Source organism: Drosophila busckii, chromosome 3L, assembly GCF_011750605.1.
Source record: "Drosophila busckii strain San Diego stock center, stock number 13000-0081.31 chromosome 3L, ASM1175060v1, whole genome shotgun sequence".
Lineage (NCBI taxonomy): Eukaryota > Metazoa > Arthropoda > Insecta > Diptera > Drosophilidae > Drosophila > Drosophila busckii.
In genome coordinates this window covers 16,644,821-16,668,344 of record NC_046606.1, presented here as the reverse complement: position 1 = coordinate 16,668,344, position 23,524 = coordinate 16,644,821, and the positions used below count along the sequence as shown (strand labels likewise).

Below are 23,524 nucleotides of genomic sequence, written 5' to 3'. Positions count from 1 at the left end.
GTCAGCTGTGTAATAATCAAAAATTCTTTGCAGTATCAATGCGCCGTCCAGTGGCATTTGGTCGCGCTCCGGCCGAGGATGGTAAGGTGATCTTCTATGCGCCGCCGGCGAATGCAAGTGGCGCTGCCCGACAGCCGCAGCCCATATCCATTAAGCGGGAGCAACAAGTGGCCGCCACGACGGCCATTTACAGGGGACGCAGCGTGGAGGAGACAGAAGCAGCGCACGATCTGCTGTCGCTGTCGCAGAGTCTGCCGCCGCTGATACCGCCCTGTGTGGTGACCATCATGAAGCAGGAGGTGGCGCACAAATCACCCGAACACTTGCAAGAGATCTCAAACGCTTCCAACAAGGCCACACCGCAGTCGCCCACGCTGTCGCAGTATCAGAGCAGCAGCAACAGCAGCAGCAGCGCGAGCAGCAGCAGCAGCCAAGGCAGCAGCTCCAACATACGCTTTATTGGCAGCAGGTCCTATGATTTGCTGCACAATGTGCCAGAGGCCTCGAGCACATGCTCGCCATTGACGCCGCCAAACTCTGATCACAGCTCCGATGTGGACATTGACATGTCCAGCTCATCCGAGTCCGGCCAGCTGCATTGGCGCAAGCAGGGGACGCAGCCGCAGCCACAGCGCGCCTCGGCGCTGAAGATGTGTTTGAACATGCTCGATGGCCGCACCAAGGCTAGCAAGGCAGCCAGCAAGGACAAGGAGCATCAGCAGCGCACCAAGAGCATTAGCAGCAGCAGCAACAGCAGCATAGCCGCCAGCATTGAGTCCGTCGCCAATGGCAGCGGTGAGAATTATGCCAAGCGCAAGCGCGGCTGCTACAAGTGCTCGGAGTGTGGCAAGCAATATGCCACCTCAAGCAATCTGTCGCGCCACAAGCAGACGCATCGTTCGCTGGACTCGCAGTCGGCCAAGAAGTGCAACGCCTGCGGCAAGGCATACGTATCCATGCCGGCGCTGGCCATGCATCTACTGACGCACAAACTCTCGCACAGTTGCGAAATCTGTGGCAAGCTCTTCTCACGCCCCTGGCTGCTGCAAGGACATTTGCGCTCGCACACTGGCGAGAAGCCCTATGCCTGCGTGCACTGCGGCAAGGCCTTTGCGGATCGCTCGAACCTCCGCGCGCACATGCAGACGCACTCGGGCGACAAGAACTTCAAGTGTCATCGCTGCAACAAAACCTTTGCGCTCAAATCTTATCTAAACAAGCATTTGGAGTCGGCCTGTCAGCGCGATGCGGGCCTCATCGGCATGGATGATGTCAAGCATGGCGAGGACGAAGAGGAGGATGATGAGGATATGAAGCAGCACAATGATGACGATGAGCTGGATGGCGATGAGCTAGAGAGCGATGAGAACAGCCAGGATATAGTGGTAGCTTAAGCGACTAATTATTACCTACATATGTATGTCCTTTAATACTTGAACTTACACTTAAAGTAAACCTTATAAGAAATGAGAAAACCTAGAAGCAATATCTGAGCACCCTTACGAATTATACAATTCAAATCAGTCAACTTAGCAGCTTATATGAGTAGTTTTGAGCAAAAGCAAATAAGAATTACGATATATTTAAACTTTTTAGCATGAAAATGTTGGTAACGATGCCGATGCCGATGCCGCCAGGAGTCAATAGCACGTTTACTTATAACTTATACATATATATATATATATGATTATAGAACTAAACTTTTATGGTTTGGGTACAATAGCGGAATGAGCAAACTTAAGATTGGGCAAAGCAAAAAAAGAAAAAACAAACAAAAATACAAAAAAAAAAAAGGAAAAACAAAAGGTTTTGAAAGTGAAATCCAAAATGTAACTTAAAGTAAAAATCTGACACAACGAATATTATGGAACATAAGTAGAAATTCTATATATACACGCAGAACAAATAAGCATATATACAACAAACAAAGATAAAAACGTGAAAGTAAGCAAGAATAACAAATTATATATATACTATATAGTATATACGAGTAAACACATAGCGAGCAGAACCAATTTGCATGTTTTTTTGGTAAGGCAACTCTTTAAACATTAAGGCAGCGTTTTAGTGCTCTAAAGAGTTATGCTATATCCACATATATATAGAAACAGCTGACATCCATAGAAAGCTCGTATAAGGCAGCGTCAACAATACAACAAACAACAACAAAAATTGGCTCATTTCGAAACTTAGCAGAACTAATCGACTAGTAGACTTTTTCAGCACTTTCTCTATTACTAACTCTGTCTATCTCTCTGTCTCTTTCTCTCTCTATATATATATATATATCTATATACATATATATATGTATATATATAAACTTTTACATATATATGAAGTTTACTTGAATACTTACAACACGGCATCAAACGTTCGGTAGGCCAACATCAGTTTAGCAATGAAATCGATAATACTCACAAGCAATTTTAAAAAGCCGCTAAATACTGCAATACTTTACATTCGAACCCTACTTAGGATGAAATAACTTCCATTAACATACTAATGCTCTATATAAAAAAACTACTTCAATTATCTAGAAATGATTAAATTTAATGAGTAATAAAAACAATTTAGAAACATATCACAAGGACAATACTTAAACATTAATACATTCAAATTAAAGTATAAACCAAAATTCAATTATTATATAGAAAGCAAACAAAACACAGATTCGCATTCACAAAAAAAACAAAAATATAATTATTTTATTATACTAGGCCTAAAGTTGTGTATATATTTAATAATTTTACACAAGCAACAAATTTCAATATGTAACCTTAATTCTGGCCAAGTCAGAGTTCATTGACGCAAAATCTTTGGTTGAATGTTGAAGTATGAAGAAGCAGATGTTGACGATAAAAATGATGATGATATAGAAGATGAAGCAGAACAAGCACTTGTAAAACAAAAATGATAACTAAAAGCAATTCCAAAAGTAAGTGACATAGTTTTAAATAAAATATATTATATAAAGTATATAAAAATTTAAAGAAATAAGTATATATACAGACATGGTATTTATTTTACGCGTAGATTTTATTCCAAAAACAAAACAACAAAAAATGCAAGCAAAAACCCAAAAAAAATGTATTGAAGTGGAGATGAAACAATTTAATTAAATTGTCAATTAAATTATTTTTTAATTTCATAATTTAAGAATTGATGAAAACAAGCTGATGCTGATAGAGGTTATTTTTTAAACCATATATATGAAAAAAAAAATAAAAAAAATTATATATAGAGATTTAGCAGATGCAGTTTTATATCAAAATTAAGCATAGTGAAGAAAATATAAAAAAAGAACACAAACAAATATATTGTAAACCATTCGAACTTAATTATACAACGATGCAAAATAATTATTAATTAACTAACTAATTAATAACAAACAAGAACACAAACAAAGGAGCTACATGAACAGGCGCATACACACACACAAGCAAACAAACAAGCAAACACAATTTTATAACAGTAACAAATTAATTATTATAGCAATCGAGGTATAAATACAATTACATACATAACATGCATACATACATACATACTTAATGCCGTATCAAATAGATAAAACCAAGCAGAAAAGCAAGCAACTTAAGATTAGAATTTAGACCACATGTGCTATGTGCATTTGTTTATAGGGCCATAGTTTGAAATCGTGTTTATGCATGGCTTTATTAATGATGATTATTGATAGCGTTTTAAAATAGCATTAAATGCCTAAATATACATAAAACTATATATATATATATACTTATGTATATATATATATATGTATTAAATAATAAAAAATAAATTCCATTGAACAGTAGTGGTAACAATTATGTGATTTGCAATTTTACATTCAAAATATATATACATACATACGAACAAAATATATACATATATATATATATTGTATATGGAGGCAAGCGATTAATTAGTTTATTTAACTAGTAAGATTTATTTATACACATTATATACCACAAAAAGCAACAAAGTAACAACAAATTTGCATATGAAAAACAAAAAACCAAAAAAACAAAAAAATATTTTTACACAGAAGCTTTGTTTTTAGACATACGTATGTTAAATTGAATCCTCGCGCGCGTTCCCCCAGCCCCCAGCCCCCGCTCCCAAACAAAAAACAAAACCAAAACAAAAGACCTCCATTGACCAGACCCTGAGTAGTGTGCACTTAGTTTCCAAAAATCCAAACCAATGATTACTTGAACCGTACACTGCTCTTGTGTGAAACGAATGATTTCATTGATCGATTGACACCAATTAAAATTTTTATTATATATTATATTATACAAATGAGATATTTTATAATGCGAACCATATTAATGCGCAGGCAAACGCAAAAGCAAAACCAAAATAAAATATATTACATAATAATATTATATTATTATTATATACATACATACATATATATTAATTGATATATATGTATTCATATATTAGAGATGCAAAAAGACTTGAAACAGTTATATATACATTTAAATTGCAATATATTGTAATACTGCAATCAAATTGAAAGGTGAATATTTTGAGCTTCAAATTTCAGGGTCTTTCCAATATTTTTTTTGGTTCCGTGGGACTTCTGGCTTTTCAGAAAAAGTAAGAGAACGCTTCGGCGAATCCGTTTTAACTCGATTGAGATGATAAAGGCTGAGAGAAGAAAATTGGAGCCCTGACCGTTTAAATGAAAAATTCAGCTTTCAATTTGATGACAGTAGTTTACTTCATTTAATATGTACTTATATACACAAATATATATACAAGTATATACTTACTTATTTACAGTACATACTTATATGTACTATATGCTTACAATAGCTACAGTTCACAGTAATTAACATAAAACTTTTTTTCAAAATGAGAACGATAGGCAAACCCAGCTAACAAATACATAATCCCAATACTAAGTAATATGCAATTTAGCCATTAACTACTGTACAAGTATATAGTACATTTTATATAGCAAGTATATACATACATATACATTTATAGGTCCACAAGCGGCAACAGCACCGATTTTAATGCAATGCATTTTTGTTTATTCAAATCTATAATACTTAGGATTTGTTCTTGTTCAATCTTTAGTTAGTGAATGTTTTTCCTCTACGATGGAAACACTTATATACTATACAATACTCTAAAGCAATTAAATAGTTTCAGCTTTTTGTAGACTTTATGAACAACACACATACAGACAGACATACAAACACACACACACACAGACACTTGCATACACCTAATACCTTAAAACTAATATTAATAAATCTTATATCTAGAGAACTCGAAATTAGCAATGTCAGCTTTATTCAGCATGAATTCAAGTATAATCCAATTCTATATAAACACAGTACTCTAAACGCAACGTATTATTACTCGTAAACATAATACTACATACATAACAAATACGTCATACATACTACTTACACCTTTTCATAACCATAATCAGCATAAAATTTTTATTGCAAATGCATATGTATGTAGATTATAGAGCAACTACTATGATAATCCCAAGCAAAAAACAATATATCAACCAAAAGCTTAATCATTCTTAAACAACATAAACAATTTGAATTCATTGCAGTACGAGTACATACACATATGACAACAAAACAATTAACACAAAATAAATTTCATTATAACAAAAAAATACTAATATAAATTAGTTATAGTTACTTATTAATAAAAGCTACAACTAACAATTAGTGCAGCCATGTAACTATTTTTAGAGCCTCAAGCAAATAAACATAAACATACAAAAGTACATAAACATATTACGAGTAAATAAAAAAAGAACGAAAAAAAACAAAACTAAACAAATAGTTATCGATTTATTTTTGGCGAGGGTGTGTAGTCGCTTATCGAAGCTTGTTGTAAGTAAAGCTTAAATCTTAAATCCGCTGAAACTGTGAGTCAATATAATGTAGTCAGCAATTTATATACTTAAACTGACATAATCGAACATTTGTGTGACACTGCACACATTGTGTGAGAAAGTGTGCGCGCTGTGTGTGTGCGTGTGTGTGTTTAAATGAAAATTGCTTGATTCGGCATAAACATATTTACTCTGTTGAATATTTGCTCAACAATTTGATTTGAAATCTTGCGCCCTTTACATGCCACTTGTGTAACAACTAAATGGAATTGTATCAAGGACGCGCTCAACGGAACAATCGAAGTAGGCAAACACAAGTAGTACCAGCACCCAGTACCCCCCGTAGTCATGCTGGGGTTACAGCTCCACACACACACACACACACACCACACACAACGTGCTGTCCAAACGAGCTGAGCATCCTGTAGACATGTTGTTCCTGCTGCTCCTTGCGTTGCCCTTTAAAACTTTCTCGGCACACTGCCTGAGATACCAAAGACAGTTTCTTCACATGTTCCGCGCCATGCTTAACAATTAAAAGGAAAAGAAAACCCGCGCAAATGGCTTCTCTAACGACCCAATTAATTTGAAACACAAAAAACAGCAGCAAACGTTTTGAATTTGCAACTCGCAACTGGCACCGGCAACTGCTTTATGGCCCAAGCGTATGGGGTAACGCCAAAGGCCACTAAATGTGGCGGCTTCAGCAAGTAAAGTTGGAGCAAGCAGCAAGCAAGTTGCTTTTGATGCGTTTTACTCCTACTGCTGTACAGCTTGGCAAAAGTTCGCCAATGCCGACAGCTTCATTACAGCCATCATCATCATCATCATCATCATCATCATCTATCCATGAGTAATTTGCCAAGGCAAAAGTTTATTGTTGCTGTTCAAACTCTAACTGAGTAAGTGTGTGTGTGTGTATTTTTGAGGAGAGTGTGAGCTTAGAACAAGCAAATGGCAATATAAGATTTAAGCACAGCTGCCGCGCGATCCACGCTGAGTCTTGAGTCTGTAGTCACGTCGTGCGCATGCCAAAGAAACCCATCTACATAAATAAATCTATACATACCGACATACATACATATATAAACTACTTAAAAGCATAAATAAGAGCAGCTCGCTCTCAACTCAACTCTCATCAACAAGTATGCTGAAGCCAACATGCCACAAGTGCCACATTTTACTGCTGCTGGTGCTGCTACTCGGTCTCTGCCTGCAACAATTTGCAACTGGTGAGTAAACATTAATAATCATAGCTATGTTAGTTAATTATAAATCAATTTAATGGGACAGCAAATATGTTAAATTTGTGGATTTATTGCACATCTGTTCAAGTTGCGCCTCAACGAAACAGGTTTTAATAATTTTTTATTGTCTAAAGCCAGTGGCGTGCCAAAAGCTTAAACGGGGGAGAGAGTAGCTTGCGCTCACTCTCAGTTTGGCTCAGTTTGGCGTCGCTCTTGGCTCGTTAGTAATAATTACGCTGACGCTGTGCGTCGTGATTCAAGGTTTCCGGGTGTATGTCATAGCAGATTAACAGGCTGATAGGGCAAACACGCTTGCAATGATTTAATGGCTTGTAATTAAATTTTCCAACTCTAGCTGCGCCCTATCAGGAGCTGGCACCGCGCAAAGGTCATGTACCAGTCTATATACGGCATGGGGATGAAGCGCTTAGCGATATACATCCTGGCCTGTCGGAGGCTTTCAAGGAGCCCAACACCCAGTTGCTGCAAGCAGAGGTAAGCTTAAAAGTCTGCTCAAGCCGTTGCAGCCCAGGCTTAAAGAGATTTTCCCATCCACTTTTTGAACAGAACTTGACAACAACAGAGGCGGCGGCCGCGGCGCCCAGTGTGGAGCTGACCAGCGTTAAGAGCACCATGGAAACGGACATTGCCAGCTTCGATGCCATCAAAGCTATGAACGCATAATGCAAATTGAATAAAACTGTATACTTATGGAATTTACAAGTTATGCTGGCTTATAAGTTCAAGTTTAGTTGGAGAGTTTTCGTTGCTTTGCAGCTTGGGCCAGAGCCTCGTTAACGGCCGCCTGGTAACCGTTAGAGTCTCACTCAGTGTATATGTGTGTGTGTGTGTGCGCTTTGGCTAAATCGCCTTAGAGCTTTGCGTGTGATTTACTTGTTGTGGGCCATTAGTGAGACAGGAACTGTGGCAACGGCAGCGGCGTCGGCGACGGCATCGCAAACGTTTTGTAATTAATATAATGGCAACGGGCTATGGGGCAGGCTCAAGGGGCAATGAGGCAATGGCAAATGGCAATGGGGAAATGGGAAAATGCCAAAATAGGCTACACACGTTGCACAGGCTCCAAGCGCCACAAATTGTTGTTTCATTGTCCTTGCGCAGTGTCTGCGTCTCTCTCTGTATGTGTCTGTGTGTGTGTGTGTGTGTGTGTGTGTGTGTGACTGTCTAACGAGCAATAAAACTAAATACATACACATAAAGTTAATTATAAAAGGGCAAAAGGAAATTGAAGCTACCAAACAGACTATTGAGCTGTCGATGCAACTGACGGATTAAGCTAAAATTGTGGCTGCCACGTGGGGCATGGGCAGTGGCAGTGGCAGCGGGAGTGCCAACAAACGAAATCAGCTAAATGGAGAGCGAAAACTTTGCGAAACGACTGCAATCAAGAGGGCATTAAAAAGACAGCAAAAAATATATAAAAAGAAATAAAAGGAAGCTGGAAAAACTACGCGTAGTAAAAGCGACCACAATGCTTGAATTTAAATTTTCTTGCCGCATTGTTAAAGTCTGAGAGAGATAGAGAGAGAGAGAGAGAGAGAGAGCGTGAGCGAGAGCGGGCCTCATGTTCTATAGAAACGTTTGTATCTTTGTGTGCGTTCGAGCGCATTCAACCTCAAAATGAATAATTGCATATGCTTCAATGATTTGCGACTTTGTACGGCAGGCCAGGCAGGCAGCCAGCTTTAAGCCAAAAGTGCTAGCAATGTCCTTACGCCACAAAAGGATGCTGACCAGCAGCAGCGGCAGCAGCAACGTTTCACCCGTTCCAAGTAGCGCTTTGTATTTAAGGTGGGCCATGTATAAATTGCTGGCTAATTTGAAAATTGCTCACTTAATTGCATTTGCCTGCGCTCAAAACGAGCGCTTAAACAATAATTGAGTTAACGGTTATGAAGACGATTATTGCTGCTGCTGCTGCACACACATCCTTGTTTTTTTTCGTTTATTCTTTTTTGCAGCCATTGCCATTTTAGCCATGATTATTATTGGCTGACCATTAGCCCGAGCGCATCAGTTTCCAATTTAGCAATGATGAGCTTTATGTTTAGTTTTTAGCTTTTCTACATTTTTATTATTGGCTTAATGTGCACACATTGGCATTTGTGCAGGACGGACAGGCGAAGCCATTAGCCACCCAATATGCTGCCCAATATACCACCGCCGCCTGCTGCAGCTCCGCCGCCAGTTACGCCGGGTATGCTGATAAGATTCCCCAGCAGATTGTTGCCATTGAGATTCAACAGACAGCTGTCCAAATATATGGCAAGTAAATAAACTGAGTGCCAATGTGCCAGAGACTACTTACCGCAGATCCAGACGTATAACCTGCTGACACGCCCACTGTTGCAGACACTGCAAGCCAAACGCAATTTATAGCTGAGCATTCAGTCAAACTACGTACTTTTATAAACTTACTCTTATGGCTTCAGGAGAGGGTCGCGGGCAAGTTTGTGGAGCGCCTCCGCCACCGCCACCTTCACCGCCCCCGCCATCACCGTTGCCTCCGCCGCCTCCATTGCCTCCTCCTCCTCCACCGTTATTTCCACCCCCGCCATTATTATTATTACCACCGCCTCCGCCTCCCCCATGTCCGTCTTTTGACTTAGAATAAGGATGATGTGCCTTTTGTTTGCCAGGCTCAGTGTCTTGTGGCTAAAAATAGTCATCGATATTTACCGATGCTTTTTAAAATATATTTACTACTTACACCATGTGCTGCAGCCTGCATTGATAATTGAATAATTAATTAACAATTTGTATATTTAATCAATTTATATTCAAATGCAACTTACCAACGCCAGCAGGGCCAGCATAATAACTAAGAACTTTTGCATATTTTAAATGATTTGCTTAACTGCCTTTTATGCAAATGATGTGAGCGATTTAACTGTCTGCGTCTTTTATAGTCAGTCCCATCAATAAACAGTTAAATCAGTTCGCAGCTGTTTTATTGTCGCGTCAAGTGGAGCAGCAACAAAAAAAAATAAAAATTTTATACATCACTCAACGACCTATAAACATTTCAGTGAGAATAAATTGTAAAATTATTGAACTATATATCCATCAACTGTTTAAGTAAATACAGTACTATCTCAATAATGTCAACAATTGTTAGAGATGCTTTCATTGCATTTCTTTTAAGCTAAATGTCTTGTTAATATCTAAATAATGCTGAAGTTATTTGGACTCTAACAAATGCGAGTCTCTAGAAATCAAATATCCAATGCTTAAGGTTCTAAAATTTCGAGACATATGTGACAAAAAATATTTAGGGGATATACTGAAATTCGAATCATTAGCCATCTAAAAACGGCAATTTAATTTAATTTAAGAGATAATATAATGATATTTACTTATTTTTTCCAAAAGTTGTTAAGGTAATACTTTATAGACATACCAACGAGCGAGGTCAATGTAGTCTAGGTTGCTATATTAGTCCTTCTATGAGTTTCCAAAAAAGCAATTTCAATTATTTTTTTCCAGATAATCGTAAATATTTATTCATTATGCAAACCATATACACTTTAATAAATAGGTAGGTTCAATTTCAATGACATACATATATTTGATTTGTGTGTGTTTGTTTGTCAGCCGATTTGGCAACTACATATAGATATATATGTAGTAGGCAAATATGCAAATATATATAGTATTCTATATAGTATATATATTTTGATTTATTACAAGAACTAATTGTACAATAATTCATCTAATAATACCATTGTATGTGTATACCTTGAAATATGATCATTCATTTGCTAGTATATGCATTAGTAATAAGTACAATTAATTAATTGGCGCTGCTAAATAGCAGGATATACATTCATATGTACGTTACGTTACCTAAGCAAGGACAAAAGTACTTCTTGTATGTTGTACAGGTAGGTGACGCTATTACATTTCAAAAACACTAAATCGAACTTGAACTTGTACTTGACTTTGACTTAGAGCTTGAGTTTTGACATTGAGTTTCTTTGTTTGATTATTTTGGGGGAAATGTGGGATGTGGGGTACTTTGGTGGTTACGGGCAAGAGACAAAAATACTCATGTAAAGAACAATATCAAAGTTTATGCTGGCCACTAGTGCCCACTACAACTACAACTAGAACATTGTCATCCTCAGGCGCACTGCATCTTCTTGCAATTGCACAGCCATTTAATAATCCGCGCATTGCGCTCCACAATTGAAGGCGGCTCCGAAGGCCGATACGGTTGCGTAGTCTGCGGCTGCGTCTCCGTGCTATCCGGCAGTCGCATTGAGTCTACGGTGCTGACATCCGAGAAGAACACGGTGCTCGAGTCATCTGAATCGGTTTCGTTATTATGATGCCGACGCGGCTGACTGAAAATCTCGTGGAACGTCTCATCGTTCAGGCCCAAACGATCAAAGAACTTCTCCAGCTCCGAGATGCTGGCATTCAATGCCTCACGCTCCATATCCAGGCTATGTGACTGCGCATAGCCATCAGCAGAGAAACCTTTGGGAAAGAATACATTCTCGTGCTCCATATTACGCTTGTAGCCTCCAGCCGAGCCAGCGCTGCCGCCGCCACAGTCGACGCTAGTGCTTATGGGCGAGGTGCGAGGCTGCACGGGCAAGCGGTTACGGTTCTTGAAGCGTATGCAGCGCTGCCGCTTGAACTGTATGGGCGGCGGACTTATGTCATCCACAGAGGGCGCCGAGCCCGGGCTCTGCACCAGCGAGCTTTGCGAGTGGTTAATGCTGGTGTAGCCCTGGGAGCTGGTATGCAGCTGTTGGCTGGAGCTGCTTGAGTATCGCGGCGTTTGCGAAGACTTGAGACGCGGCGAAGGTGGCGTGGGCGTATAGTCGTCCTGAAAAGCCTCAGGCACCTCTGGCGTGGGCGTAAAGTTGAGCAAGTAGTCGGAAGCAGCGGCGTTGTCATAGGCGGACAAGTTAAGCGGCGCAGGCACACCGCCCGTATCCTGTTTGCAGCGGCAATCAATGCAGTCCGTATTGCGAGCATGCAGTGAGCCGTACTCTCCAGCTGGTGTGACATAGCCACAGTAAGAGTTGGCGCTGTGCTGCGTGGAGGAGCCACTGTCACGTCGCGTGCTGGCCACCAGATTGCAGCAGTTCTTGATGGTGCCGCTGGCAGTGCCGGCAGTGGACTCACGCTGCCGTTTATAGCAGGGCTCGCTGCGATGCGTATAGTGTCCGGAGCTGCCGCCGGAGTCACGATTTATGGAGGACTCGCCGGCAGACTTGATGGAGCGATTGCCGCGACTGCAGCAGCTCAAGATCTCGCTGTGCGGCGAGTGGCGACTGATCTGCGTGTGCAGATCCGGCAAAGACTTGTGGCTATTGATGTTGTACTCGCCGCCAGTGTAAGGCGTGCGTTCATCCCCATGGGCTACCTCATGCGAGTGCGAATAGGAACGCTGGTAGTTGTATCTGTCGGTGCAAGAACAACAAGGATTAGGCTTGAGTATGTGTGCACTATGACTAGGGCTTACCTATAGCGCTCATTGTGCGTCTGACTGGACTTGGCTGCATACTCCGCCGGCGGGCTAATGGGCCTGTAGTTCTCTGTTAGCACCAGTGGCTCCTCACCGCCGCTATTGGGCTCACTGGGATAGCCACCATAGGATGAGTCTCTATAGGAGGCTCTATAAAGCGGCGGTGGCAGCCTTATGCCGCTGGACTCCTGCTCGTCAAACTCCGTGTTCAACAGCTCGCTGTTGTCCTCGTGTCGCCGCAAGGTGGCGCTGCTGCCGCGTTCTTTGCTGGCCTCGGCCCCCAACAGCATGCGCAGCTTGTGCTGCAACAGATTGTTATTAACGCTGCCGCCAGAGCGTGCCAACGACTGTTGACCTTGACTATGTCGATGGCCATGATGATGCTGCGCATGCTGCTGCTGCTGATGTAGATATTGCTGTTGCAGCTGCGACTGCTGCTGTCTGGTGAGACTCATGTAGCGCCTGTCTTCCAACTCCTCATAGCTGGCCGCTGCATTGTAGTGCGACTCTTCAGGGCGACGATTACGCTTGCTGTTCGTGCCGCTGCCATTGCGATAACTTGACTGCTGCAGTCGCTCAAACACTGCGTCCGACTTGATGTAGAAGGGCTTCGACTCGGCCAGCAGCTCTACTGCAGACTTGCGCTTGTTGTAGTTGTAGTGCCGGCCATGATAGAAGGCGCTGTGGCTTGGATGCGGCTGGCTCTGGCTCCAGTAATTGCGACAGCCTGCTGCCGTTTCGGGCAGAGCCGAGGCGGACAGCGGCCGCTGAGACATGTAGAGTGTGCCATGTCCGTTATACGGCGCATCCATGCTGGATAGACCGCCAGTGCCGCTGCCAAACAGCTGCTGACCTGTGGCATAGAGCGTTTGACTGGCGGTCCGCGCATACTTCGGCATGGTCGTGTACATGGCGGGTGTGGAGCTGTGATGGCCGCCAGGTGAGCTGCTGCCATTGCAGGAACGCTGACGCGGACTGCTGCAACCGTGCGCCACCGCAGCCATGTCCAAGGTAAACACGTTGATTTTATTAGCCTTGAGTTGCTGTCGCAGTGACTGTCACCTGCTGCTACTGCGGCTGCTGTTGCTGCGGCTGCTGTTGCTGCGGCTGCGACTGGTGGTGCTCTTGATACTTTGCTGCTGGTATGTGTCGGCCTCGAACGCGTAGGGTACTGGGTGCTGGAGCATGCGCAGTTGTAGGCGTGCTGCGTATACTGAAATTACAATACAATAATTTTCAGCTGCGCCTTGAATTTTTTTCTTGCTTGCTGTTTAACCAAATCAACTTAATTTTAAGTGCCCTAATTATTGCTCGAAAGCATATGCATTTCAACCATTTAATTTCTTTATTCACACCCATTAGGCGTATGCTTAATTTGGCATTTGGTTAGGTGCCTGCAGGCTATTTATAGACAGCGCACTGTTAATTTTTTCTCATTTACTTTGTTCTGCTTAACACTTGAAAACACTTGCACACTGCCGTTTTATTGAATTAATAATCATTTTGTTTAATTAATACTCACCAGCCAATAACCAATTAAAATTCCTCTAGTCTGCGTTTTCTTTCCATTCAATGTGCTGGCATGTGACGACGACGATAACGCTGGCAAGGACTACGACTACATTGTGCCACTTTAAATAACAGATGTTGTCCCATTGCCAAGCGTTTCCGCAGCTCATGCGCACATTAAACCATGCTCAAGAGGCGCCAAAGATTTAAATTTACAATATATTAGTTTAAACAGTGTGAATATAATTAAATAAAACGCTCTGCAAACTAGAATTAAATCTGCAGCCTACAACTTTTCATTTTGAAGCAGTAACAGCATAATTGTGTTTTGATTTACGACATTTAAATAATTTAAATAAATAACTGTCAGCAATATTGCAATAAGCTTAAAGTCCCTCTAAATTTGGCGGAAAAAAAGCTAAATCAAAAGCTCGCTCATTTTGCGTGGGAGCAATCTAAAGAAAACGGAACTAAAGGTGAGCACGGAATTGAAGCGTGAGAGATCGTGATTTGAGTGCAGCGCTCTGACTCTCCAACATCAAACGTAACGCAGCGCGCTGCAGCCGCTGAGAACATATTCGTTCTACCACAAACAAGCGCATTGTCGAGAGACGTGAGACGTGTGATGTCCCCACTGCTATCTCTCTCTCTCGACTACAGCCTATGAAAACCATGTGAGCGTTCGTCCGGCGCAACAGTTGAGCAAGGTGTTTCAGACAGTCAACATGTCGGCAGCTCCGTACGTTAAGCATAACAATGGAACGCAAATCCAGTCAATTGGTCTGGGCACTTATACGGTAATAAATTGCTTAGTCTGTCAAGCTTTGGAAAACTTTTAGAGCTTATCAGCATATAGACAAGCTGTTTGCTTATCTTGCACACCATTATTAACTGTTTATTTATTTACAGTCACTTGGCGGCGACTGCGAGCGGGCCACACTGCATGCAATTGATGTGGGTTACCGGCACATAGATACCGCCTACTTCTATGAGAATGAGAACGAGGTGGGCCGGGCGGTGCAGCGTAAAATTGAGGAGGGTGTCATCAAGCGCGAGGACATTTTTATTACCACCAAGGTGAGTGTTTACATGAAGCACACATAGTAGACTATCTATTTCCATTTGCTTGTCAGCTCTGGTGTCACTTTCACGAGCCTGAAAGGGTGGAGTATGCCTGCCGCAAAACTTTGCAGAACTTTGGCCTGGACTATGTGGATCTCTATCTAATGCATTGGCCATATTCCTATGTACACCGTGGGGATGACGACATGATGCCTACAAATGCCCAGGGCGAAGTGGAGCTTAAGTAATTTACTACTTGACAGCTGCAGCTAAAAAGCTTATTTTAATTTGCATTTAATTTGCGCAGCGATGTGGACTATCTGGATACTTGGCGTGCTATGGAAAAGCTGGTAGAGCTAGGCCTCACCAAGAACATTGGCGTTTCCAATTTCAATTCTGAGCAATTAACACGCCTACTTGCCAACTGCAAAATCAAGCCTATACATAATCAGGTAAGCCTACTGCGGTTACTGTATTAGATGACTTTCTATATACAAATTACTCTGACGCAGATCGAATGTCATCCGGCGCTTAATCAGAAGAAGCTCATTGCACTGTGTAAGCAGCACAATATTGTAGTGACCGCCTACTGCCCGCTGGGCAGGCCAGATCCGGCCAAGAAGCAGCCAAGTTTCATCTACGATGCCAAAGTACAGGCTATAGCCGATAAGTACAAGAAATCTACGGCTCAAGTTGTGCTGCGTTATCTGGTAAGTGTCAATCAAATTATTATCATTTGTTTATACTGCTCGTATATTTAATGTATACATATTTTTGTAATTGTAGATTGAAATTGGCACCATTCCATTGCCCAAGTCCTCAAATCCCAAGCGTATAGAAGAGAATTTCAAAATATTTGATTTTAAATTGGATGCCTCGGACCACGCTTTGCTGGACACTTATAATAGTGGCGAGCGTCTTATAAAAATGGAACATGCCATTAAAAGCAAAAATTATCCATTCCATATTGAGTTTTAAAACTAAACACATTATATTTTTACCAGTACACGATATTCACATTATTTTATGCTTAAATAAACAGTTATTTGAAGGAATGCATATGCCATATTCCAATAATTCTAGCATCGTTTTATTGATTACATAACATTTAAGTAAACAAGGGCTCTCAATAGTTAGCTTACATCGTACATAATAAATTTACTCCACAGTTAACATTAAAATTTAAATAAATTATAACAAGGTCTAAGATATAAGCATAATATTCCATACTGTGCCTAAATAATCAGTAAGTCGTTTTTTTATGAGATTAATTAAAACATAGATAGCTTCAATTAACTCTTAGTCTTTCAGTCTTTTATTGCTTACTATAGCCATAGACTAACCGCCAGTTGTGCCAGCTAGATAGATGTCCATTATATGTTTATTTGCATGCACAAACTGACGTCTGCTGGGTATGGGTTGAATATTCGGCAATCGCGTGCCATTCACAGCATTCAGGCTTAGCAACGGCTCATCATCATCGTCATCTGTCGCAGTGGGATGCTGAGCTTGTGGCGTCTTTTGTACCACAACTGTATTAATACCGGTTGCATTGGATTCCGATGATGATGAGCTCGAGAAAGACCCAGGTCCCAGTAACAAATTCGTACTGCTTGAGCTGCTGCTAATTTGTAAATCTGTGCGCTGGCTGGAACTTACATCAGAAATGCTTGTAGCACCGCCAGCACGCTGTTTGTTTTTTAATTGTACTGCCCTCGAATATTTCTTATTGTAGACACTGTTCAGCTTGTCAAAGCATTTACCACATATAAGAGTGCGCGTGGATAACTCTGGATTCATGCGCCTGGCAAATTGAAGCATTCCAGCGTCTTGAATTCTCTTATGTGGCTCTCGCAATAAATGTTTGCTCATCCCACAAAGGCGCTTTTCCTTTTTAGCATTGGGTGACTTGTCCTCCATCTGCGCCGCTTTTCTTTTTTTAGGAGGCATCTTTCTTAATTTACAAAATAAATACAATATATCAAGATATCTTTATTTGTTTGCTCGGCTTGAAATTAATTTCCCTCCAAATTTTGTTGTGGTATACTGGATGACAGTCGCCAGCTTAGGCACATACCCTATTGACCGATAACGATAACGCCTGAAATGCCTGCCGCAACTATTTTTGGGAAAATAATGAAAACAAACATGCGGCGTTGTTTTTGTTGGCAATTACAAATTCAATATAATCGTGATGTGTGTTGCTGCCACCACAAGGACCTGGACCCAAACCACTGCATTGCAGTTGCTGCCGTTGCATGCGGAACTGGTGCGCTAAGAACACGTGAGTGAAGCAAATAACAAAATATTTATGTACAGACCATTTGCAAATATCTTCTTGTTTTATTGAAGTTGCCTTTTGAAAAAACATGTGCGCAGTTAACTACAAGAACAACAACGAATACGCCCATTACCTGTAATCTAAGTAACTACAACGCTTCCGTCCAATATAAATATAAGTGACAAGCCATATTTGGAGTACAAGGTACAAAGTGCAGATATCCAATGCCCCACTGTCACACAATGGTTTATTTACGTATTGTGCTTACCACTCTGGTCACCATAACATGTTTGTTGGGCGACAATTTTGTGGAGCTAACACAGCATCCTCTGCTCAAGGCGTTGGCAGACAATGCCACACATGCCGCCATCGGAGCCTTGACGGGCATAGCCTTTGCCATGCAATTCTACGAGCGCACCACACAGCTGCTCGGTTGGTTATTGATTTTCACCTGTTTTGTTGTCTCCTCGTTTATCGACCTGGACCACTTCATAGAGGCGCGCTCGCTGTATTTGGAGGTGAGTTGCTTGTGCAAAACGTAATTGTATGAATAATTGTCATGTATGTTGTTTAACAGGATGCAACCAATCTGTCGCGTCGTCCCTTTCTGCACTGTTCAACTATTGTCTTGGCTTTGCTGCTGCTCTATATATGCACCGCATGTCTTAACTATTTTCGCAGCAGCCTCTTGTTGGGCGCACTACTGTGTGCTTTCATAACGCATCATACGCGGGACGCTGTGCGTCGTGGCTATTGGCTTTGGCCCTTCTATGATCACACCGAGCGCATACCCCAGCTGGCCTACATTGTCGGCACGATTCTAACTCCATATGTGTTGGGATATCTGCATAACGCTTGCCGTAGCAGCCTGGTGCTGAACTTTTTGGGTCAATATGTTAAACTTAGCGAGAGCAATTATCGTAGTAGCGCTGGCGGCTCTGTAGCCCATTATCGTTATCTGCAAGTGTAAGTTTGTGATATATTACGGTACTAAATATACTAACTAAAAGATGCTTACTTAGGCTTCAAGCGCATTAGACTAGCTTTAAGAAAAACCAAATACTTCCACACAACAGGACACAATTTAAGTAGGCTAAATAGGTATGAGACCTTATTGTCAATTTATTAAATTATTTATATCTATTAACTAGCGTAGGTTTTTACTAGAACTTGACACGTACACACACATTTAATATCCAAATTTGTGATACATATATTATAGTCTAATAGGGAGTAGCTTAGTTAGATCCAAGCATAGCGCACAACTAACTAAATTTTCAACTTCCCGTACTCAAGTAATGTGAATAAAAAAAGATTGCCTTGTTAAAACTGCAAATAACAAAGCCTTGTATATAGTCAGGGCTTAGACTTAATGCCTATTGATTTAATTTTAAGCTTTGGTGAGCACATATTCATACGATTTGCCATTGTTAGTTTAGGTGTCTAACGCATTGCTATGCAAAAAGACAAATTCGCGGTAATTGTAAAAATTAAATCTATTTTAAATTTTATAGATGCATGCATTTTAATGATGTATGCTTGTAATCATTTCAATTGAAAGGCATATAAAAAATGTTCATTGGAAAAATTACTACTGCGGCGTAATAAATAAGTGATTAAAATTGAATGTGAGAAAAGCAAAGTTTATGAAGCGTTGAGCCAAAATTTAACCCACAATACAAAGCATTAACCCACTATGTACACATACACATGTACACGTCGGGACACACCCACGCCCACGCGTAGCGACAGACAGAACGACGACGACAGCGGCGGTAGCGACAGCATTGGTTCGCAGCTGAGATGTTCGGTTGACAAAAACGAAAGCGGCATGATCATCATTTGCGTTTGATCAGCGTTGTGGCTTGGATGATCGTTGTTTGCTTGTTTTATGTTTAAACAAACATATTGATAAGTGTGTGTACTCTCGAACTTTAAGTGTGTTAAGTATTTGTCAAACTGGCGTCTCCGGAGGATAACAGCGTGAATCCCTTTGCAGTAAGTGCAGCTTGGCACTTGACTAAACCACTTGCTGTCAATTTTATTGTTTAGCACTTAACCTTGGCACGTTTAAACGCATCGTTTCACAACAATTAGTTAATTTAGCTACTAGTATTGAGCACTCTGACTCTCTCACACTCTTGCGATCTGACGATTACGCGTCCAAGTGCGACATGCCTATAACTAGTTAAACGCTTTCAATTTGCGCGCTGTTAATCCACATTAACAACTTCCTCATTTAAAATCGACGGCACACATATATATATATATATATATATATATATATATATATAATTGTATATATAAGCGCAAAATTTCATAATATTTATACATATTGGTTTTTACAAATCGTAAAATTGTTTAAAAATAAACTCTATAAATATTTGCAGTGCAAATATATTGGCGATTGCAAAAATGTGGTTAAAAATAAATGAAACGCCAAAACGTTCAAACGTTCATAATTTGCCTCATAGATCTTTCAAATGCATATATGCATAAGTATAGTCCTAATAACGTTTGGCACAATTTCTGCAGCAAAACGCGTGGCGCATTTCCTGCATATTTATTTTTCGGGCATATAAATAAATAAAGACACCTACACATTGAAATTAATTCAAGTGGCAGTTGTATTTAAATTCTTGTGTACATTTTAATAGTCATTGTGCTTGATATTGTATTTAGCACACTTTGATCTTAACGAGCTGATAATGATATGCTCAGCGGTCGACCACCTACAGGATTAAATATTTAGCAAGTCAGCTCAACCGAAGGCTGCGTTGTTAAACTGTCGTTATAACTCAGTTATGAGCTTGTTAAAAAGTTGCCAAAGTTTGAGTACAAGTGCAAGCAAACAGTTGCATAACCTGGCTAACAAATCAAAAGTTGAGAAATGACAAAGAGCAAACAATTTAATTAACTGTCTGTAGGCGAACGCGACGTATGCTTCATAAGTTATAACACTAAATGTTGTCACATTAATGCAGATCAAGCTAGATTTTCTGCGTTAAGCAGTCTGACAATAAGTACCCGCCACTTTGGGCGACAAGCAAGCGACAGCTGACTAATTAAGACAATAAACATGTTTAATTCCGTTCTTCCGCTCTTCGCTCTCTTTTTTGTCAAGTTTCTTGGCGCTTTACCCAGCAAAAGGGCAAATTGTCGAAAACTGTTGCTGCATTTAAATATAACTCATACGCAATGTGTGCAACTTACAGCTGCTGCATGAACATTGAACGCTTGTCATGTGCCGAGTTGAATGCACTGTCTAAAACGCTGAACTGAACATAATGCCGCCATATGTTTACATAATCAACGCAGCAACATTTTCTGGCCTTTGACTTTGAGCTTTCAGCATTTTGGTGCCCACTGTTCCATAAATCGCGCTAATAAACAATTCACAATTAACAATGAACCTATTCTTAGAAGGTAGACAAATTTATTGAGCTCTATATATATGTAGCGTTAGTCTAGCTAAGCATTAATTTGCACACACGCAAAACATATGTATACAATTTTATGATTTTTTCTATAAAGCATAAAGCTAAATTTAAATTTGTCGTAATTGAATTATATTTATAAAAATTTGTAAATTACACACGAAATTAACAAACTGGCAAATGCCGAATAACAAATCAAAATTATTTCAAAACACAAAAGCAATAACTAAATGTCTGGCATGGCAGCTGCCGGTTTCTTTTTGCTTCTTTGCTCGCTGCCTTTTAGTTTGTTTTCTGCTTTCAGCTAAATTTCTTTTTCTATATTTTGAATTTATATATATGCGCTATATGTAGATTTGTGTGCTTTATTTGCTGGCTGGTCTCGCGCCCACTTTTGTGTATTTTTATTGTTGTTGCTTGCTTCAGCGTTTCGACTCTGGCTACGTCGAGCGTTCGATGTTCATGAAAGCCTCAATATTGTTTGAGATTTCGTTGCGAAACGATCGTTGCTAAGACCGCGCGCGCTACCCGTTTATAGTTTTAATAAATAAGCATACATCTAAAGAACTCTGAAAAAAAACATGAAATTATAGTGCGACAAAGTTTTTGACGTTTTTATGGTACATTATACTAATTGCTTAAACGTGTGGCATTTATTTAAAAAATTTTTATCATACTCAGCAATAAAGTTATTTGACAAAATCAAAATAATTTAACTGTTATATATTAAATACAAATATCACACATACGCCACCGGCAACAAAGGCACTTTTTGATTTGCTACTTGCTCTTGCACACTCACACACTTTTGCCGTTGCACTTTGTTCGCTACTATTAATATCGAATGAGCCCAATGAGTGGACTACGTCAACAGCTAAAGGTAAGTTGCACAAATAATCGCCACAAGCCAAAAGGTTACAGTAAACAATTTGAAAATATTTATAAAATTTGATTTGAAATGTCTGAGAATAGCTGCTAAATTGATTTCGTGTATACCATAAATATTAAATGCGTGCCAAGAAATTATTAATTATTTCTGCCGCTGCTCGCAGACTGTAAATAATGTTTATAACATTATTAGCCTTAATATTTTACAGTTTATGGAGCAGAAAAATATGAAACAAAATACAAGCGACAGCTCGTTTCATCTAACGAGTCTCCAAAGTGCGCAAAGCGCTAAAAAAAACTAATTAAAAATATACAATAACAGTTTGTAAACAAATTTCGCAATTTGGTACAATGTTTATTTGATATGCTAAGCAACATTGTAGACAAAACACATCATTAAAATGCATTAAAATTTGCATTGCTATTGCTGCTGCTTCTTCTACTAATGGACTTGTGTCTCATAGAATGTTTGCCTAATGCGCTCTCTACAGTAAATTTTACAATCTTCGCCAGTGCAGACAGCAACCATAACATAAAAAAAATATACGCATATATATATATATATATATATATATATATATATAAAATACAGCAGTGTTTATGCAAAAATAAACTCAACGCGCTAGATAAACAAAAATGATTATTAGCTTTTGTGCGCTTCACAAAATTTTGGTTAAAAATATGATGTGCTCGCTATAAACAACTGAAAGAAATTTCCAAGCAATAATATTAGTTTGTCGCCAGAGCAAAACAATAAACAAGCCATGAACTCCTCCATGTGCCCTAAAATTTCTTAAATTTTCACGCATTAAATTGAAATTTTAATCCTGTGAAAACAAGCTAATAAAATGTGACTAAATAACGAGACAATAAAAAACACATTAAGTTTGTTTGTAATGTGCATATAAATTTAATCGAAAGCTGTGTGTAAAAATAATTTGTGTTGTTTACGTCAACTAACCTGGGCCAAGGTTTCGCATAGTTTCCTACCATGCGTAAGGCTTTGCATACTAAACAGTTTACTGCGCAAAGTGATTTAATTTTCATTTATTAATGTGACGTAGACTATAAATAAAATCGGTTATAGACAGGCACATGTATATTTTAAATTGTTAAACAATTGCTTGCAATTTCATTAGCTATTTAACCTTTTTTTCTTTGGCGCATGTTTTAAATTCTTTGCACTATTAAAATAAAACTTACTATAAAAATAGTATTTACGCTGTGAATTGTTTGCTGCTTAAATAACGACGTAATAAAGAAAATGTCAAATAAAAACAAAAATGTAAATAAAACGGAAGCCAGCTACAGTGAAGCGTGCCCAAGCGGTACAAATTTAATTTGCGCTTGAAAATATGCAATTAAGTTTGGTTGTCATAGTAATACTTTTACACAAAAACATAGAAATTGTTTTATTGTTAAATCTATTTATTTTGTGTGCATTTTTTTGTTTTCATTTTCACAGATGCTGGGCACAGCGTTGTTGGGAAAACGTGCCACAAAGGTAAATATATATTTCTTCGTGTGTGTGTGTGTGTGTGTGTGTGTGTGCGGTATTGTTTTCTGTTTGTATTATTCGCAGGACATGGCTATGCATGGAATTAGATTTCTATGGGGCACTAGCTGCTGCCGCTGTTGTTGCCACTGCTGCAGACGCTGTTTGTGTTTGTAAACTAAAATATTTAAACAAATTAAAAGCTACAAACTGAAACTTTCTGTTAGCAA

General features: G+C 39.7%; 7 protein-coding genes across 11 annotated transcripts in view; 4 read left to right on the top strand and 3 right to left on the bottom strand.

The window, feature by feature from the left end:
* LOC108599870 (protein snail) overlaps positions 1-2,268 on the top strand; it is a 30,435-nt gene extending 28,167 nt beyond the window's left edge. For all 4 annotated transcript variants that reach the window (XM_017987022.2, XM_017987020.2, XM_017987021.2 and 1 more), the window contains one exon: positions 34-2,268. In XM_017987022.2, the coding sequence (XP_017842511.1) occupies positions 34-1,394 (1,361 nt within the window). In that variant the 3' untranslated portion in view covers positions 1,395-2,268. The remainder of the gene's footprint in view (positions 1-33) is intronic.
* Positions 2,269-6,767: 4,499 nt separating this feature from the next.
* LOC108598671 lies at positions 6,768-7,845 on the top strand. The gene is made up of 3 exons (XM_017985388.2): positions 6,768-7,104; positions 7,475-7,614; positions 7,687-7,845. Exons 1-3 carry the CDS (start codon positions 7,020-7,022, stop codon positions 7,801-7,803), a joined length of 342 nt encoding a protein of 113 aa, XP_017840877.1. The 5' UTR covers positions 6,768-7,019; the 3' UTR covers positions 7,804-7,845.
* Positions 7,846-9,269: 1,424 nt separating this feature from the next.
* Positions 9,270-9,871, bottom strand: LOC108598257 (heavy metal-associated isoprenylated plant protein 33). Its single transcript, XM_017984873.2, has 4 exons — positions 9,851-9,871; positions 9,559-9,795; positions 9,449-9,495; positions 9,270-9,390 (listed from the first exon to the last, which is right to left on the bottom strand). Exons 1-4 carry the CDS (start codon positions 9,869-9,871, stop codon positions 9,270-9,272), a joined length of 426 nt encoding a protein of 141 aa, XP_017840362.2.
* A 985-nt stretch (positions 9,872-10,856) lies between these two features.
* LOC108598517 lies at positions 10,857-14,271 on the bottom strand. The gene is made up of 3 exons (XM_017985195.2): positions 14,145-14,271; positions 12,620-13,835; positions 10,857-12,557 (listed from the first exon to the last, which is right to left on the bottom strand). Exons 2-3 carry the CDS (start codon positions 13,624-13,626, stop codon positions 11,264-11,266), a joined length of 2,301 nt encoding a protein of 766 aa, XP_017840684.2. The 5' UTR covers positions 13,627-13,835; positions 14,145-14,271; the 3' UTR covers positions 10,857-11,263.
* Positions 14,272-14,856: 585 nt separating this feature from the next.
* LOC108600236 (aldo-keto reductase family 1 member B1) lies at positions 14,857-16,270 on the top strand. Its single transcript, XM_017987662.2, has 6 exons — positions 14,857-14,928; positions 15,041-15,208; positions 15,265-15,437; positions 15,501-15,645; positions 15,706-15,903; positions 15,980-16,270. The coding sequence occupies exons 1-6, from the start codon at positions 14,857-14,859 to the stop codon at positions 16,169-16,171; spliced, it is 948 nt and encodes a 315-aa protein (XP_017843151.1). The 3' UTR covers positions 16,172-16,270.
* A 104-nt stretch (positions 16,271-16,374) lies between these two features.
* On the bottom strand, positions 16,375-17,189 carry LOC108600238. The gene has a single exon (XM_017987666.2). It carries the CDS (start codon positions 17,141-17,143, stop codon positions 16,532-16,534), a length of 612 nt encoding a protein of 203 aa, XP_017843155.2. The 5' UTR covers positions 17,144-17,189; the 3' UTR covers positions 16,375-16,531.
* A 26-nt stretch (positions 17,190-17,215) lies between these two features.
* On the top strand, positions 17,216-18,667 carry LOC108600237 (transmembrane protein 267). Of its 2 annotated transcripts, XM_017987664.2 has the most exons (4): positions 17,216-17,477; positions 17,546-17,992; positions 18,052-18,440; positions 18,497-18,666. In XM_017987664.2, the coding sequence occupies exons 2-4, from the start codon at positions 17,699-17,701 to the stop codon at positions 18,510-18,512; spliced, it is 699 nt and encodes a 232-aa protein (XP_017843153.2). In that variant the 5' UTR covers positions 17,216-17,477; positions 17,546-17,698; the 3' UTR covers positions 18,513-18,666. The 2 variants fall into 2 exon arrangements, with proteins under 2 accessions (XP_017843153.2, XP_017843154.2); XM_017987665.2 differs by having other exon boundaries at positions 18,052-18,667.
* The last annotated feature ends 4,857 nt before the right edge of the window (positions 18,668-23,524 follow it).

Excerpts from the sequence above, each read along its gene's own strand:
- LOC108598671 (XM_017985388.2), top strand. The coding sequence starts at position 7,020 with ATGCTGAAGCCAACATGCCACAAGTGCCACATTTTACTGCTGCTGGTG. Across the intron at positions 7,105-7,474 it reads CCTGCAACAATTTGCAACTG|CTGCGCCCTATCAGGAGCTG; the intron begins GTGAGTAAACAT and ends TTCCAACTCTAG. Across the intron at positions 7,615-7,686 it reads CCCAGTTGCTGCAAGCAGAG|AACTTGACAACAACAGAGGC; the intron begins GTAAGCTTAAAA and ends CTTTTTGAACAG.
- LOC108598257 (XM_017984873.2), bottom strand. The coding sequence starts at position 9,871 with ATGCAGGCTGCAGCACATGGT. Across the intron at positions 9,496-9,558 it reads CCTCTCCTGAAGCCATAAGA|TGTCTGCAACAGTGGGCGTG; the intron begins GTAAGTTTATAA and ends TTTGGCTTGCAG. Across the intron at positions 9,391-9,448 it reads GTTATACGTCTGGATCTGCG|CTGTCTGTTGAATCTCAATG; the intron begins GTAAGTAGTCTC and ends ATATTTGGACAG.
- LOC108598517 (XM_017985195.2), bottom strand. The coding sequence starts at position 13,626 with ATGGCTGCGGTGGCGCACGGTTGCAGCAGTCCGCGTCAGCGTTCCTGC. Across the intron at positions 12,558-12,619 it reads ACGCACAATGAGCGCTATAG|ATACAACTACCAGCGTTCCT; the intron begins GTAAGCCCTAGT and ends TTGCACCGACAG.
- LOC108600236 (XM_017987662.2), top strand. The coding sequence starts at position 14,857 with ATGTCGGCAGCTCCGTACGTTAAGCATAACAATGGAACGCAAATCCAG. Across the intron at positions 15,209-15,264 it reads ACATTTTTATTACCACCAAG|CTCTGGTGTCACTTTCACGA; the intron begins GTGAGTGTTTAC and ends TTTGCTTGTCAG. Across the intron at positions 15,438-15,500 it reads CAGGGCGAAGTGGAGCTTAA|CGATGTGGACTATCTGGATA; the intron begins GTAATTTACTAC and ends TAATTTGCGCAG.
- LOC108600238 (XM_017987666.2), bottom strand. The coding sequence starts at position 17,143 with ATGCCTCCTAAAAAAAGAAAAGCGGCGCAGATGGAGGACAAGTCACCC.
- LOC108600237 (XM_017987664.2), top strand. The coding sequence starts at position 17,699 with ATGCCCCACTGTCACACAATGGTTTATTTACGTATTGTGCTTACCACT. Across the intron at positions 17,993-18,051 it reads CGCGCTCGCTGTATTTGGAG|GATGCAACCAATCTGTCGCG; the intron begins GTGAGTTGCTTG and ends GTTGTTTAACAG.